The sequence below is a fragment of the Leopardus geoffroyi genome, chromosome B3, assembly GCF_018350155.1.
Source record: "Leopardus geoffroyi isolate Oge1 chromosome B3, O.geoffroyi_Oge1_pat1.0, whole genome shotgun sequence".
NCBI classification, from domain to species: domain Eukaryota; kingdom Metazoa; phylum Chordata; class Mammalia; order Carnivora; family Felidae; genus Leopardus; species Leopardus geoffroyi.
In genome coordinates, this window is record NC_059337.1 from 54,169,121 (window position 1) to 54,187,762 (window position 18,642).

The 18,642-nt window shown below is 38.7% G+C and overlaps 1 protein-coding gene across 7 annotated transcripts in view; it reads left to right on the plus strand.

The window, feature by feature from the left end:
* The window catches only part of ATP8B4 (ATPase phospholipid transporting 8B4 (putative)), a 264,094-nt gene that overhangs the window by 83,327 nt on the left and 162,125 nt on the right, over positions 1-18,642 (plus strand). For all 7 annotated transcript variants that reach the window (XM_045449777.1, XM_045449779.1, XM_045449780.1 and 4 more), the window contains exon 6: positions 2,902-2,963. In XM_045449777.1, the coding sequence (XP_045305733.1) occupies positions 2,902-2,963 (62 nt within the window). The remainder of the gene's footprint in view (positions 1-2,901; positions 2,964-18,642) is intronic.

Genomic DNA, 18,642 nt, shown 5'->3' on the forward strand with positions numbered 1-18,642 from the left:
GTTCTGCATGTGCTTGATTGACTGAGCCACCCAGGCAACCCTGACTCTCTTCATTTTTAGTGAAGTGCCTCATGTATTTCATGGTTAACATTGTGACTGTAACCTTTGAGGCAGGATTTTTAACTAACACACAGGACCTGTTCATACTAATGAATCATGTCACTTAAAAGTGGTCAGCTTGGAATTTATTCATTCCTATAAGGTTGCCATTGTTCAAAGTACTTTGAAGCTCACTGTAAAGAATTGTCTTCATGGCCAGTGTACAAGGTACAGAAGAAAGCCAATCTCATGATTTTGTGTTCACCCAGCTTTGGAAACAAATGCTATCTCTCAAGCCCCTAAAAAACGTATTCACCCTACCTGCTTTCTAAGAGAAGCTTTTATATATTTCCAAACATAAAGCATCCCTTCATGTCTTTAAATAGCTCCATCTTCAAAGAATAGAGGACATTCTAAAGAATGGACTGTAATCTCCAAGAAATTCTAGGAGAGGAAATTTTAACCATGATTTGAGTAATGGCAACTTTGGAGTAAATGTGTGTCTTCTCCACAATAGCTGATCTTTCTGGGAAATAATATTTATTTATATGCTTAAGTGTCTACATGTTGGGGTAAATGTCTTATTCATTATAGTCACATTTCATAGAAGAATAAAACGGTAGAGTAGAAAGAACATGGGCTTTAAAGAAAGACTCCTTAACCTGTTACTTACTGTAACTGTAACTTACTGTTCTAACAGTATGAAATGAGGGAAACCACTTCTCTGGACCCTTCCTTGTCTGTATAATGTTGTTAATGATACCAGAACTGTTGGAAGGACAATGTGAGATGCTATGTATAAAGCATGTGGCACAGAGCCTGTCTTGCAGTGGGGATACAATCAGTGCTAGTACTCTGCTCCCTTCCTGTCCTGGGAAATTCCCCTTTAAGCCTTTCTACTACCATTTCTAGTCCTACCAGACTCCAATACCAAGACTTCTTGGCAAAACCTGAGCTGAAGTGAGAGTGACTTATTTTAAGGCCCAGGGAATAGGCTCCTCAGCTTGCAGGGGGGTGAACTGTTTGGCCCTTTTCTGTGATTCCCAACTAGTCAATTTTGGGGATTGTTTTCAGGTTTGATACAGATGTGACTAAATTCTAAGTCTCCTTTTGTCTTTATTGCAGTTAATGCTTGCATATGCTTTTATTTTTGTGATGATATGTCTGGGTCCAATAACCAGATATATTTATCAGTCAGGGTCTTGACAGAAAAGAGACGTCACCCTGAAATGAGAAAGATTGGAGAAAGATTAATAATGAAGGCACTATTTACAAAAGGGCAGGGGCGCCTGGGTGGCGCAGTCGGTTAAGCGTCCGACTTCAGCCAGGTCACGATCTCGCGGTCCGTGAGTTCGAGCCCCGCGTCGGGCTCTGGGCTGATGGCTCAGAGCCTGGAGCCTGTTTCCGATTCTGTGTCTCCCTCTCTCTCTGCCCCTCCCCCGTTCATGCTCTGTCTCTCTCTGTCCCAAAAATAAATAAAAAAAACTTTGAAAAAAAAAATTTAAAAAAAAAAAAAAAGGGCAAAAGAAAAGTGGTCAAAGAAAAGCACATAGTGTAGCAGTATGGATGGCAATACTACTTCTTGGTCTGAAGGGGCAATGGGAGGAAGCAATTACCTGTATCTGAGGGCTGCTCATGGCACCTGGGGCTCTCTGTAACTCAGCTTGAATGAGGCCAGGCAGAAAAATACCCATTTCACTCTCCTCTGGCTACTCTGATCTTCTGCCACCTTTGGCCAAACCCAACCAGGAGCCAGAGGGTAAGGATCTTATGGGTCAGCTTCCCATGACAGAGGGCAGAGTGGAGAAGGATGGGGTGTGAATACAGAGGAGCAAACAGAATATCCAGCACCCACATCAAATGATATACTCAGAAAAAATAATATTTCTGCTGGTGATAAATTTGCATGCCAATGATGGGTTGATTTAATTTGCTCTTCTATTGATTTTGTAAATTTTTTCATGTTAACAAATGTTAAATATCTTGTTTTTCCTGATAATATACATTAACTTACACCTGGAAATCAGTGTAATTGCATGCACTGGGCATGGCAGAATAGATTGGGATGGGTTTGGGAAAGATATTGAAAAAGAGAAGGGATGGTTGGAGCATTTTAGATGTTGTGATATTGGTACAATGTTTTGAATTTTTTAAATGAAAACACTAATTTTGATGATAGTCTTATCTGAATGACTGCTAATTTATGAGTTTAGTAGAGGGTTCATAATATTTGGACTCTTCTAAGCAATGTAAGATGTTTACATTACTAGAATATACAATAAGAAATAGTATCACTTGGGCATAAAAAACAAATCCATACCAAATGTTGTTCAGTATTGTATTTTGAGTTTTGTTTTAAATGCTCAGTATTTCATAATATTACTGTTAGCAATTAGAATTTCTGGAGAATAAGAATACATGTTATTACAAGTAATTTCTTGGCTTCAAAGAAATCCATAAAACAGAATGACTGATGTTCCAATAAAGTATTGAGCACATATGTAAGAAAAATGGAAGCCTCTATTCCTTACTGAGGACTTCAAAATGTATAGTTTTCTAGAACCATGTGGCAGAGTAAAGGGAATACTGTCTTCTTAGAAGCACCTAAAAATGTGTGGGAATTAGAAGAGCATGTGGCTACACTTGTTGCATTGGTAGCATCCAGAGTAAGGGTTAGTGAGAAGGGTATTGATTAAGATTTAGAACACATGGAGCTGGGTTCATGGTAAGTATAAACTGGATAATTTTGGATCGATGGTGAAATTGTCCAAACAGATGAACTCAAAAGTATTTTCACTGTTCCTATTTGTGCTGACAAAGCATGATTTAATATATTTTTTTCACAAATATTTTGACTTTCAGTTTCGCCATAAGAGTGATAATCAAGTGAATAATCGGCTATCTGAAGTGCTCATCGACAGCAAGTAAGAAAGACATTTTTGGGTTATTTTTAAGATTTTGGGGACCATAAAATGATCTTGACAATTGGTGGTTTTCTCTCTTAATTAAGTATCTGTTACTTTTCCCTTTCAATTTGTTAAAAACTGCAGTGTAAGTCCATTTTATCTTCATGGCTTATTTTAATGTTCAGCTGGTGCTTGTGCTACCTACTCAACATCAAATCCCTATGGAGTTTGTTTTGTGGACACAGGCAAATCATTAACACTTTTCATCTCTGGATCTAATACTGCTTAGACTTGACACTTCTGTAATGTCTTGTATGTCATAGACGTTTTATAAGGATTTGAATGATTTAATCTGGTAATTTCTGGGGAATATTGCTAGAAAGACTTTGACTCATTACTGTATTAAATGAATCTTGAATTTACTTGATAGTTAAATTTATAATGGACTATTCACCATAACGGATTTTTTATTCCTTTTAAATTGATAAATACTTATGGGAATGGTTCTTGGATTTGAAATGCTTTAAAACATGTATTTACACACTAATAACAGCAAAAACACCTCCATAAAACTTAGCAAAATTTCAAACCTTCATTGCATGGTTTCTTAGTCTTTGTCCCTTTTTTTTGCTAATAATAACATGTGACAAAGGAAACTGGCTATGATATACTTCGTTCTGGTAGTCAGTCACATCTGCCAGTGCTTTTGAATCATTTGGATACTGTGAGGACAGTTTTTTTAAAGGAATATCATAAAATGAAGTAATCATATGAGATGGGAAATTCCAAGAAATGATAAAGATACCAAGAGGGACTAGGTATAATCTAGACAATAATTGGTAGGATTGAAGTAATTAATCTCCATAACTAAATTATTGACTGATCACTAATAACATAATGAATACATATAGTTTTTTCTGTATTTGCTTGTTTTAGAAAATAGTGTTAATGTACAATGAAGGAAAAGGATCTTAATATAAAATTATAGTGGTTAGAGACTGAGCCTCTGAAGGGGTGATTCTGGTGGGACACAGTTAAGCCATAAAGATGCCTGGAACCATGTGGTTCATTTCCAATGTTAGCAGGTTTTGGATTGTTGCCACTGGAGCATGGTGTTTAAAAGCATGAGTTTTGCACTCTGAGAGACATTAAATATGAGTTTAGTACTGACCCTAAACAATTCTGTGGTCTACAGCAAATTCTTAAGAGGTGGTGAATCTTTTTTTTTTTTTTTTAATATATGAAATTTATTGTCAAGAGGTGGTGAATCTTTGTAAGCTAATGCAATATGTGGCTTTTAGCCACTGTTGCATATTTTGACTTTCTCAAGCCTTGCAGTTCTGACTGGATATTTGATCTGACAATATGATATAACTAATTCCCCAAGGAACATTTGATAACAAATCTTACTCCTTTGAAGTATCACCTCATATAAAGTATGTTTAAAATGTACAATTACATAATGAATTTGAAATAATGGCCCTACCATATCTTTAATGTCCCCCCAAATTACCAGTTAAATCTTGTGGCAGTACCTTGGGGCATTAATTAGAGGCCAAGGGATTTATCTAGGAACTTAGATATTCAGAAACTCGATGATTGTATGTCTCCCACACATGCTATCTATCATTATCATTATTGTTAGAAGTAGTATTAGTGTTACTTTCTTGTGGTTTCATTTAGCTTTCTGTTGATTCCTCATGAAGTAACATCTCTTTGTAGTTCAATATGGTGTGATGTTTTAGTATGTATTGTTGCTGATCATGTAAAATTGACAGGAGAAGCATATATCATTGAGTATGGAGTGTTCCTTAAGATTCAGTAAAAAATCAGGACAGATTTTCCATTTAGAAGATGGCCCTTTACCGTGAAATCCTCTAGGGCAGGGGTCATCTCTTGATCACATCTGTGTCCCTTGAACCTAGCACAATGTATATTGAATTTTCAAACTGAGCGGTAACAAGTATTCTTGCTGAGAGAGCAATATGCCAGAGTAGCTTGATCTATCTAATGTTGCTCAGTTGCATCACTGGCCAATTCCAGTGGCTGGGGTGGTGGTTTTTGTACAATATGCTCACGCTACAGAAACTGGCTTTCCATTTTTTGGATTTTGAAAAATTGGAAAGATCAAATGGGCTCAGATCTGAGACAGTCAAGCTTCAAGTCCTCCTTTGAAGCTGGTGGTTGTAGAGGATACTGTTGGGGCTCTGCACAGACCCTCACTGTCTTCTGTACTCATCCCCAGCTTCTATTTGCATTGCTTGTAAGCACTTGCACCTGCTGTTTTCTTCCAGAGCACTGCCCTTGAACTGCTGGAGTCAGTGACTGGTGGGTGAAGGAGTGTGAAAGAGCAGCACCCCTGGCTCAATTAGACAAGCTCTGAGGTTAATTTGTACTCTCAACCACTCCTTTAGATCAGACAGAGGATGGGACTTGGCATGCAGTCACACCCTGTGTGTTTTTTTTCCCTTTCCCTGTGTTGTGTCTCATGTCCCTTACCAGTTTCTCCTGGAAGTACTTTGCTAATGAGACACTTGCATGTGAATCCTTATCTCAGGATCTGCTTCCAGGGAACCTGATGTGAGACAGTAGTTAATGCATACTAGATCCCATTGCAGTGTTAATGGAAAATGTTAAGAAAGTGCTTTTGGGTCTATTCTTGGCACCTGTGGGTTGTGATCCCGTAATAAAGTAAGATTCCTGGAGGGGAACAGGGGAGTACAAGTGTTGCTGGAGGTGAGTGTCAGAGTGGGGTGTATGCCAGGTCCATGTGGCTACCTTTGTGTGCTGCTGGCAGAAGGTCTGGAACTACTGTACCGTTTGCTGATGGCATGTATGAATACCAATAGCTATCTTCGTGTTTCTCCAGAGAAGGTTTCAAGCAGTGCTAAAATCTTTAACCACTATAGAAGCAAATGGGCAGGTGAGGGGCAATGATAGGTCTTGGACTTGTGGTCTTTGCACTAGGGCAGGAGCCATCATTGGCTTGTCTTGGAAAGAGGGGAGGCATGGTTAGCCTCAGGCTGGAGATTTTTAAGGGGAAGGAGGTGGGAAGAAAGCCCTAGTCAGGAAACCTGGATTCATGTGTGAGTTTGAGCAATTAATTTTTCTTCTGGGCTTCTTCCTGCTATGCTCAGAAGTGAGGAAGTTGGACAGGTACATTCAGATTCAGTATGTATTTATTGAGCAACTACCCTGTGTGAGCTCCAGTTCTTCCAAGTTTAACTTTCATAAAAAAACCCAAAGTGTGTGTAACAGTGCTCCATTTTAGAGATGAAGTGATTAACCCTGAGAGGGAGTGACTTGTCCAGGGTCCCATGGCAAGTAAGAGCCTAAATTAGACTTCTACTCATTCATGAAGAGGTATGTAAGTGTGGACTTTGTGGTATAATCCTGTCTTCACTATTGATTTTGTATTTGAAGGGCTTTGTATACAATTACAGGAATATAACATAGTTACATAATATATATGTAGTTTATCTGTATGTAATATACATTTGTATTATATACATTACTCCTCTAACATTGTTAGGATTGTGTGAGCTGTAATGCTAAGCACTGTAAACCTGGGTCAAAAAATAAATAGAGCAATAAAACCCTTTCTTTTATAAACTTCTTTTTCAATTTCACTTTTTTTATGTTGTTACTCATATTCTTTTTAAATCAGGACCAATCTTCTTCTTTTTTTTTTTTTTTTCTGATTTGAGGGTGCTTTATTCTATACCATGTGCTTTCTTCTTTTTTTTTCAATATATGAAATTTATTGTCAAATTGGTTTCCATACAACAGCCAGTGCTCATCCCAAAAGGTGCCCTCCTCAATACCCATCACCCACCCTCCCCTCCCTCCCACCCCCATCAACCCTCAGTTTGTTCTCAGTTTTTAACAGTCTCTTATGCTTTGGCTCTCTCCCACTCTAACCTCTTTTTTTTTTTTTTTCCTTCCCCTCCCCCATGGGTTTCTGTTAAGTTTCTCAGGATCCACATAAAAGTGAAAACATATGGTATCTATCTTTGTGTGGATTATTTCACTTCGCATCACACTCTCCAGTTCCATCCACATTGCTACAAAGGGCCATATTTCATTCTTTCTCATTGCCCTGTAGTACTCCGTTGTGTATATAAACCACAATTTCTTTATCCATTCATCAGTTGATGGACATTTAGGCTCTATCCACAATTTGGCTATTGTTGAGAGTGCTGCTATAAACATTGGGGTACAAGTGCCCCTATGCATCAGTACTCCTGTATCCCTTGGATAAAATCCTAGCAGTGCTATTGCTGGGTCTATTTTTAATTTTTTGAGGAACCTCCACACTGTTTTCCAGAGTGGCTGCACCAATTTGCATTCCCACCAGCAGTGCAAGAGGGTTCCTGTTTCTCCACATCCTCTCCAGCATCTATCATCTCCTGATTTGTTCATTTTGGCCACTCTGACTGGCGTGAGGTGATATCTGAGTGTGGTTTTGATTTGTATTTCCCTGATGAGGAGTGACGTTGAGCATCTTTTCATGTGCCTGTTGTCCATCTGGATGTCTTCTTTAGAGAAGTGTCTATTCATGTTTTCTGCCCATTTCTTCACTGGGTTATTTGTTTTTCAGGTGTGGAGTTTGGTGAGCTCTTTATAGATTTTGGATACTAGCCCTTTGTCCGATATGTCATTTGCAAATATCTTTTCCCATTCCGTTGGTTGCCTTTTAGTTTTGTTGGTTGTTTCTTTTGCTGTGCAGAAGCTTTTTATCTTCATAAGGTCCCAGTTATTCATTTTTGTTTTTAATTCCCTTGCCTTTGGGGATGTGTCAAGTAAGAGATTGCTACGGCTGAGGTCAGAGAGGTCTTTTCCTGCTTTCTCCTCTAGGGTTTTGATGGTTTCCTGTCTCACATTCAGGTCCTTTATCCATTTTGAGTTTATTTTTGTGAATGGTGTGAGAAAGTGGTCTAGTTTCAACCTTCTGCATGTTGCTGTCCAGTTCTCCCAGCACCATTTGTTAAAGAGACTGTCTTTTTTCCATTGGGTGTTCTTTCCTGCTTTGTCAAAGATGAGTTGGCCATATGTTTGTGGATCTAGTTCTGGGGTTTCTATTCTATTCCATTGGTCTATGTGTCTGTTTTTGTGAATATACCATGCTGTCTTGATGATGACAGCTTTGTAGTAGAGGCTAACATCTGTGATTGTGATGCCTCCTGCTTTGGTCTTCTCTTCAAAATTACTTTGGCTATTCGGGGCCTTTTGTGGTTCCATATGAATTTTCGGATTGCTTGTTCTAGTTTCGAGAAGAATGCTGGTGCAATTTTGATTGGAATTGCATTGAATGTGTAGATAGCTGTGGGTAGTATTGACATTTTGACAATATTTATTCTTCCAATCCATGAGCAGGAAATGTCTTTCCATTTCTTTATATCTTCTTCAGTTACCTTCATAAGCTTTCTATAGTTTTCAGCATACAGATCTTTTACATCTTTGGTTAGATTTATTCCTAGGTATTTTATGTTTCTTGGTGCAATTGTGAATGCGATCAGTTTTTTATTTGTCTTTCTGTTGCTTCATTGTTAGTGTATAAGAATGCAACTGATTTCTGTACATTGATTTTGTATCCTGCGACTTTGCTGAATTCATGTATCAGTTCTGGCAGACTTTTGTCTGCTAGACATAAAGCAGACTTTATGTCTACTAGACATAGTATCATGTCATCTGCAAAAAGCAAAAGCTTGACTTCATCTTTGCCAATTTTGATGCCTTTGATTTCCTTTTGTTGTCTGATTGCTGATGCTAGAACTTCTAACATTATGTTAAACAACAGCGGTAAGAGTGGGCATCCCTGTCATGTTCCTGATCTCAGGGAAAAAGCTCTCAGTTTTTCCCCGTTGAGGATGATGTTAGCTGTGGGCTTTTCATAAATGGCTTTTATGATCTTTAAGTATGTTCCTTCTATCCCGACTTTCTCAAGGGTTTTTATTAAGAAAGGGTGCTGAATTTTGTTAAAGGCCTTTTCTGCATCGATTGACAGGATCATATGGTTCTTATCTTTTCTTTTATTAATGTGATATATCACATTGATTGATTTGCGAATGTTGAACCAGCCCTGCATCCCAGGAATGAATCCCACTTGATCATGGTGAATAATTCTTTTTATATGCTGTTGAATTCGATTTGCTAGTATCTTATTGAGAATTTTTGCATCCATATTTATCAGGGATATTGGCCTGTAGTTCTCTTTTTTTAATGGGTCTCTGTCTGGTTTAGGAATCCAAGTAATGCTGGCTTCATAGAATGAGTCTGGAAGTTTTCCTTCCCTTTCTATTTCTTGGAATAGCTTGAGAAGGATAGGTATTATCTCTGCTTTAAACGTCTGGTAGAACTCCCCTGGGAAGCCATCTGGTCCTGGACTCTTATTTGTTGGGAGATTTTTGATAACATGTTCAATTTCTTCGCTGGTTATGGGTCTGTTCAAGCTTTCTATTTCCTTCTGATTGAGTTTTGGAAGAGTGTGGGTGTTTAGGAATTTGTCCATTTCTTCGAAGTTGCCCAGTTTGTTAGCATATAATTTTTCATAGTATTCCCTGATAATTGTTTGTATCTCTGAGGGATTGGTTGTCATAATTCCATTTTCATTCATGATGTTATCTATTTGGGTCATCTCCCTTTTCTTTTTGAGAAGCCTGGCTAGAGGTTTATCAATTTTGTTTATTTTTTCAAAAAACCAACTCTTGGTTTCGTTGATCTGCTCTACAGTTTTTTTAGATTCTATATTGTTTATTTCTGCTCTGATCTTTATTATTTCTCTTATTCTACTGGGTTTAGGCTGCCTTTGCTGTTCTGCTTCTATTTCCTTTAGGGTGCTGTTAGATTTTGTATTTGGGATTTTTCTTGTTTCTTGAGATAGGCCTGAATTGCAATGTATTTTCCTCTCATGACTGCCTTCGCTGCATCCCAAAGCGTTTGGATTGTTGTATTTTCATTTTCGTTTGTTTCCATATATTTTTTGATTTATTTTCTAATTGCCTGGTTGACCCACTCATTCTTTAGTAGGGTGTTCTTTAACCTCCATGCTTTTGGAGGTTTTCCAGACTTTTTCCTATGGTTGATTTCAAGCTTCATAGCATTGTGGTCTGAAAGTATGCATGGTATAATTTCAATTCTTGTATACTTAGGAAGGGCTGTTTTGTGACCCAGTATATGATCTATCTTGGAGAATGTTCCATGTGCACTCGAGAAGAAAGTATATTCTGTTGCTTTGGGATGCAGAGTTCTAAATATATCTGTCAAGTCCATCTGATGCAATGTATCATTCAGGGCCCTTGTTTCTTTATTGACCGTGTGTCTAGATGATCTATCCATTATTGTAAGTGGAGTATTAAAGTCCCCTGCAATTACCACGTTCTTATCAATAAGGTTGCTTATGTTTATGAGTAATTGTTTTATACATTTGGGGGCTCCCGTATTCGGCGCATAGACATTTATAACTGTTAGCTCTTCCTGATGGATAGAGCCTGTAATTATTATATAATGCCCTTCTTCATCTCTTGTTACAGCCTTTAATTTAAAGTCTAGTTTGTCTGATATAAGTATGGCTACTCCAGCTTTCTTTTGGCTTCCAGTAGCTTGATAAATAGTTCTCCATCCCCTCACTCTCAATCTAAAGGTGTTCTCAGGTCTAAAATGAGTCTCTTGTAGACAGCAAATAGATGTGTCTTGTTTTTTTATCCATTCTGATACCCTATGTCTTTTGGTTGGCGCATTTAGTCCATTTGCTTTTAGTGTTATTATAGAAAGATACGGGTTTAGAGTCATTGTGATGTCTGTATGTTTTATCCTTGTAGTGATGTCTCTGGTACTTTGTCTCACAGGATTCCCCTTAGGATCTCTTGTAGGGCTGGTTTAGTGGTGACGAATTCCTTCAGTTTTTGTTTGTTTGGGAAGACCTTTATCTCTCCTTCTATTTTAAATGACAGACTTGCTGGATAAAGGATTCTCAGCTGCATATTTTTTCTGTTCATCACGTTGAAGATCTCGTGCCAATCCTTTCTGGTCTGCCAAGTTTCAAAAGAGAGATTAGTCACGAGTCTTATAGGTCTCCCTTTATGTGTTAGGGCACGTTTATCCCTTGCTGCTTTCAGAATTTTCTCTTTATCCTTGTATTTTTCCAGTTTCACTATGATATGTCGTGCAGAAGATCAATTCAAGTTATGTCTGAAGGGAGTTCTCTGTGCCTCTTGGATTTCAATGCCTTTTTCCTTCCCCAGTTCAGGGAAGTTCTCAGTTATTATTTCTTCAAGTACACCTTCAGCACCTTTCCCTCTCTCTTCCTCCTCTGGGATACCAATTATGCGTATATTATTTCTTTTTAGTGTATCACTTAGTTCTCTCTAATTTTCTCCTCATACTCCTGGGTTTTTTTATCTCTCTTTTTCTCAGCTTCCTCTTTTTCCATAATTTTATCTTCTAGTTCACCTATTCTCTCCTCTGCCTCTTCAATCCAAGCCGTGGTCATTTCCATTTTATTTTGCATGTTGTTTAAAGCGTTTTTCAGCTCCTCCTGACTGTTCCTTAGTCCCTTGATCTCTGTTGCAAGAGATTCTCTGCTGTCCTCTATACTGTTTTCAAGCCCAGGGATTAATTTTATGACTATTATTTTAAATTCACTTTCTGTCACATTATTTAAATCCTTTTTGATCAGTTCATTAGCTGTTGTTATTTCCTGGAGATTCTTTTGAGGGGAATTCTTCCGTTTGGTCATTTTGGATAGCCCCTGGAGTGGTGCAGACCTGCAGGGCACTTCCCCTGTCCTGAGGTGTATAACTGGAGTTGGTGGGCGGGGCCGCAGTCAGACCTGATGTCTGCCCTCAGCCCACTGCTGGGGCCACAGTCAGACTGGTGTGTGCCTTCTCTTCCCCTCTCCTAGGGGTGGGATTCACTGTGAGGTGGTGTGGTCCATCTGGGCTACTTGCACACTGCCAGGCTTGTGGTGCTGGGGATCTGGTGTATTAGTTGGGGTGGGTAGGCAAGGTGCACGGGGGCAGGAGGGGCAGGCTTAGCTCGCTTCTCCTTAGGTGATCCACTTCAGGAGGGGCCCTGTGGCAGTGGGAGGGAGTCAGACCCACTGCCGGAGGGGTGGCTCCGCAGAAGCACAGTTTTGGGTGTTTGCGCGGGGCAAGCAAGTTCCCTAGCAGGAACTGGTTCCCTTTGGGATTTTTGTCTGGGGGATGGGCGAGGGAGATGGCGCTGGCGAGCGCCTTTGTTCCGAGCCAAACTGAGCTCTGTCTTCCAGGGGCTCAGCAACTCTCCCTCCCTTTGTCCTCCAGCCTTCCCGCTTTCCGAGCAGAGCTGTTGACTTATGACCTCCCAGATCCTAAGTCCTGCTTGCTGTCAGAACACACTCTGTCCGGCCCCTCCGCTTTTGCAAGCCAGACTCGGGGGCTCTGCTTGGCCAGTGGGGTGGGCCACCCCTCCACCCTGGCTCCCTCCTGCCAGTCCATGCAGCGCGCACCGCCTCTCCACCCTTCCTATTCTCTTCCGTGGGCCTCTCGTCTGCGCTTGGCTCCAGAGACTCCGTTCTGCTAATCCTCTGGTGGTTTTCTGGGTTATTTAGGCAGGTGTAGGTGGAATCTAAGTGATCAGCAGGATGCGAGGTGAGCCCAGCGTCCTCCTACGCCGCCATCTTCCGACGATCCTAGGACCAATCTTCTATATCTGCAATCTCTTATAATATGTAAAATGCTTAAGAAATTCATGTTGTATTAGCCTTTGACAAAATTTGCTGACTTTGGTTTTAAAACTAAGTAGGGGTGGCATGATTCCATATTGTAGAAATGATTGTGATTGCTAAATATAAGTGCATATTTTTGCCCCAAGCCATGAAATACAGTAGCCCTCCTTTCTCTGCACTTGCACTTTCCATGGTTTTGGTTACCCATGCTCAACCATGGTCTGGAAGCAGGTGACCTAATTTCTGACATATCACTAGAAGGTCAGTAGTAGCCTAGTGCTACATTACAGTGCCTGCATTATTCACCTCACTTCATCTCATCTTGTGGGCATTTTGTCATCTCACATCATCACAAGAAGAAGGGTGAGTGTGGTATAATAGGATATTTTGAGAGAGAGAGATCACATTCACATAACTTTATATTGTTAGAATTGTTCTATTTTATTACTAGTTAATGCTATTAATCTCTTACTGTGTCTAATTTGGAAATTAAACTTTATCATAGGTTTGTGTGTATAGGAAAAAATATAGTATAGGGTTCGGTACTATCTGCAGTTTGAAGCATCCACTAGGGTTCTTGGAATGTGTCCCCTGCAGATAAGGGGGGACTCCTGTACCATTTGCTGATGGCATGTATGAATACCAATAGCTATCTTCGTGTTTCTTGAGATGGTGCCTCAAATTATGCTAATATCCTCGACTACTGTGGGAGCAACTGGCAAGTGAGGGGCAGTGAGAGGGAGTGTGATAGTCCCTGCAGAGGTCATCCTACTTGATGCCCCTCAACCTGGGCTGCACATTGCATCAGTGCCCCAGCAACTCCAGAGTAATTAAATAAGGGTCTTGGAGATGATACCCTGGTGTTTTTTAAGTTTCCATGATGATTCTATGCAGATAGAGTTGAGAACTTCTAATCAAATCCATTGCTAGTCCATATATGAATCTCTATGTCTGTATTTGTCTAATTTGAAAAGACATCCAAGGAAGGGAATTCCATTAATTTTGAAAATGGTAAGCATGGTTTTTCCACATAATAAATATCCTTACAAAGAAATATTGTAAATGATTCTTGACAGAATATAAAATTCTGTAATGCTTATTTATGTGTGTTTTGTCCTCTCTGTGGAATCATTGTATTACTTTCACATATTTATGCAACTTCCAATTTTTATAGTTCTGTCCCATCAGTGTTTCTAGTCATAGGGATTTTGGACAAGGTGAAGAGTATACAGATTGACTGCTACTCAGTTAGGCAGCCACTAGCCACATGTGGCTACTGAACACTGGCAATGTGGCAGGTGCAAATAAGATGTGCTGTTAAGTATAAAGTATATACCAGATTTTGCAGACTTAGTACCAAAAAGGGAATGTAAGATGCATCATTAATAATTTTTTTACATCGGGGGGGGGGGTACCTGAGGGGGCTCAGTTGCTTAAGTGTCCGACTTCAACTCAGGTCATGATCTCACAGTTCGTGAGTGTGAGCTCTGCACTGGGCTCTGCACTGACAGTGTGGCGTCTGCTTGGGATTCTCTCTCTCTCTCTCTCTGCCACTCCCCCACTCGCTCATCCACTTTTTTTTCTCTCTGAAAAGTAAATAAATAAACTTAAAAAATAATGTTTATATTGGTTCCATTTTGAAATATTTTCTATATATTGGTTAAATAAAATATATTATTAAAATGAAATTTACCTGTTTTTTAAATGTCATTTTTCTTTCATTTTTTATTTTAATTCCAATGTAGTTAACAGTGTTATATTAATTTCAGGTGTATAATACACTGATTCAACACTGCCATACAACAACCAGTGTTCATCAAGATGAGGGTACTCTTAATCTCCTTCATCTATTTTACCTATCCTGTCATTGACCTCCCCACTGGTAACCATCTGTTTGTTCTCTGCAGTTAAGAGTCTATTTTCCTTTTTTCTTTTTTTCTTTTTGTTGGTTCCTTTGTCTCTTTCTTGGTTCGTTTGTTTTGTTGCTTAAATTCCACATATGAGTGAAGTAATATGGTATTTGTCTTTCTCTTATGGCTCATTTCAGTTCGCAGTATACTCTAGATCCATCTATGGTGTTGCAAGTGGCAAGATTTCATTCTTTTTTTATGGCTGTGTAATATTCCATTGTATATATCTACATATATATATATTCTTCTTTATCCATTCATGTATTGATGAACACTTGGGCTCTTCCATAATTTAGCTATTGTAAATAATGCTACAGTAAACATATGGGTACATATACCCCTTTGAATTAACTGTTTTTGTATTCTTTGGGTAAATACTCAATAGTGTGATTACTGGATTATAGGGTAGTTCTATTTTTAATTTAAAAAAATTTTTAACTGTTTACTTATTTTTGAGAGTGTCAGCAGGGGAGGGGCAGAGAGAGAGAAGGAGGCACAGAATCTGAAGCAGGCTCCAGGCTCTGAGCCTTTAGCCCAGTGCCCAACACAGGGCTTGAACCCACAAATCACAAGATCATAACCTGAGCCGAAGTCAGACGCTTAACTGACTGAGCCATCTAGGCACCCCTATTTTTAATTTTTTGAGGAACCTCTGTATTGTCTTCCTCAGTGGTTACACCAGTTTGCGTTCTCACCAACAGTGCAGGATGGTTCCTTTTCCTCCACATCCTCTCCAACACTTGTTGTTTCTTGTGTTTTTGATTTTAGCCATTAAGACAGGTATGAGGTGATATTTCATTGTGGTTTTGATTAGCATTTCACTGATGATGAGTGATGTTGAACATCTTTTCATGTGTCTGTTGGCCATCTTAATGTCTTCTTTGGAGAAATGTCTGCTTGTGTCTTCTGCCCGTTTTTGATTGGATTATTTGTGTTTGTGTGTGTGTGTGTGTGTGTGTGTGTGTGTGTGTGTGTGTAGTTGTATAAGTTCTTCATATATTTTGGATAGTAACCTTTTATCTGACATATCATTTGCAAATATTTTCTCTCATTCAGTAGGCTGTCTTTCAGTTTTGTTGATTCTTTGCTTTGCTGTGCAGAAGCTGTTTATTTTGATGTACTCCAAATAGTTAAATTTTGCTTTTGTTTCCCTTGCTTCAGGATACATATGTAGAAAAATGTTTTTATGCTGATGGCGGAGAAATTACTGCTTGTGCTCTCTTCTAGGATTTTTATGATTTCAGGCCTCGCTTTTTGGTACTTCATCCATTTTGAGTTTATTTTGGTGAATGGCATCAGAAAATGGGTCAGTTTCATTCTTTTGCATGTAGCTGTCCAGTTTTCCCATTACCATTTGTTGAAGAGACTTGTCTTTTTCCCATTGCATACTCTGGCCTCCTTTGTTAATTAATTGAACATAAAATTGGGGGTTTGGGCCTCTGTTCTGTTCCATTGATCTATATGTCTATTTTTGTGCCAATACCATACTATTTTGATTACAAGAGCTTTGTAAGATGACTTGAAATCTGGGATTGTGATACCTCCAGTTTTATTTTTCTTTTTCAAGATTGCTTTGGCTATTGGGGGTCTTTTGTGGTTCCATACAAAGTTTTGGATTGTTTGTTCTAGTTCTGTGGAAAATGCTGTTGGTATTTTGATATGGATTGCATTAAATCTGTAGATTGTTTGGGGTAGTATAGACATTTTAACATTATTTGTTCTTCCAGCCCATGAGAATATAATGTCTTTCCATTTGTTTGTGTCCTCTTCAATTTCTTTCATCAGTGTTTTATACTTTTCAGAGTACAGGTCTTTCACTTCCTAGATATTTTATTATTTTGGTGTCATTTTAAATGGGGCTGTTTTCTTAATTTCTCTTTATGCTGCTTCATTATTAGTGTATTAAAAAGCAACAGATTTCTGTAAAGTGATTTTGTATCCTGTGACTCTACTGAATTCATTTATCGGTTCTACTAGTTTTCTGGTGGAATCTTTAGGGTTTTCTACCTAAGGTATCAGATACCTGTAAATATCAAGTACCTGCAAATAGTGGAAGTTGTATTTCTCTGCTACCATTTCAGATTCCTTTTATTCATTTTTTTGTTGTCAGACTGCTATGGCTAGGGTTTGCAGTACTATGTGGAATAAAAATGGTGAGAATGGACATCCTTGTCTTGTTCCTGACTTAGGAGGAAAGCTCTCAGTTTAAACATTTTTTGAATGTGGCTACTAGAAATTTAAAATTACTTACATGGCTCACATTTTTGGCTGGTATTCTATTTCTACTGGATGACATTGCTCTATATAACACGTTTAGGTATGTGTGAGAGAACTGAGCAGAGAAGAAAATGAAGTCTGTGCTACAAGCCTAGTCTCCTGATTCTCAGGCCCAGATTTTCTGTGCAATCTTCCAGGCTGCCAGCATTGTTGTTTGTGTCACTATAAACAAATAGGGTCAATGTCATTTTTGTTAATATTTAATTTCCCTGACATCTTCTGAACTTACACTTGTGCATTAGAGCAATGTGAGTTCAGGTGCTGCAATGCAATTACCTTTGAGTCTGGATGTTTCCTTGACACCACTAGATTTTAAATGGCTTCTGACTATAAACTTTCTGTATAACACGTTTCATTTATACTTTCCTGAGCATCAATAAATATTGCTTAAATCTATCAAGCTCTTTTATGGAACCATTCCCATCAACCTTATTCATCTTTTTTCTTATTTTTGGAAACTTTTTTGAATTGATCCCTTTTCCATAAGACTGAGTTTTTGCAATATATTTATAAAACTCACAAAAGATGATTATATGAACACATTATTTCCTATGTGAGGTAATGAGAACTTGAAGCACTCTTACTCAGTTCACTGATGACAACCTTTATCAGAGAATCCTGGATTTAAGTGTGAGTAAGACTAGGTTGAGCATACTGACTGAACCCTGGGAGGTTTCAGTTCCATCAAACATGATGGTTTCCTGAGTCAAACCATCACCACCTAAGTTCCAAGTTTATTTCTTATTAATCACAGCACAGCATGAAAAAACCCCACAAAATATTCTGCTTTAAAAAATGTATTAGTGACATATGTAAATCCGCAAACAGCAATAATTTAAAACAGTTTAAGTTTTATATTACAATTGCTAGCTATATAGCACTCATATATTATATGTATGCATCAGTTCTGAACTACAGAGCTCCTAGAGGGAAATTTGGGCAGTGATTCAGAAGTGTGGCTAGTAGATCCTTCAGGAAGCTCTGAAGGAACTCTTCCCATCTTCCTTGTCCTGCCAGATTAAACGTATATGGACATATGGTCAAAAAAATCTATCATTTGCTGCTGAATTCTTGGGAAAAAACTTAGGAGAGGGAGACTTCGTGTATGGTATTCCCCTCTGCTAGATTTGATTCCAAATGTCAGTCTTGGGTAAAAGTGGATTATTGTTCTTAGTAAATATGCTTTCTTTCTCTCCTTGAGCACCTGCAACAAAAAATACCAAAGGTCATTGAATTTAATGAGCCTGAAGCTGACACATACTTAGCTTGTCTGTGTGTTTCTTGTAAGTGGGGGAGTAGGAGTACTTGAGGGCCTGGGGTTCTGTTGATCACGTGGAAGCACCAGTACCTGCACTGAGTTACCTCCTCTTTATCTGGATTTGTAGGCTTACAATCAGAGTGGAGACTTTTGTGGTTAAATGCAGGCAGAATACAAACTCTGAGTTTATCTCCACCTCATCCAGATAATTTATATGTTATGATGGTACCATTGGGTCTATGGGACAGCTATTTAGGGTGTATATGAAGAGACCCACATATTTAAGAGGAAAATTTGAGGTGAAAATCTTGATTCTTTTTTCTTTTTATTATTTTTTTAATATGAAATTTATTGTCAAATTGGTTTCCATACAACACCCAGTGCTCATCCCAACAGGTCCCCTCCTCAATACCTATCACCCACTCTCCCCTCCCTCCCACCACCCATCAACCCTTAGTTTATTCTCAGTTTTTAAGAGTTTCTCATGTTTTGGCTCCCTCCCTCTCTAACCTTTTTTTTTTCCTTCTCCTCTCCCATGGTCTTCTG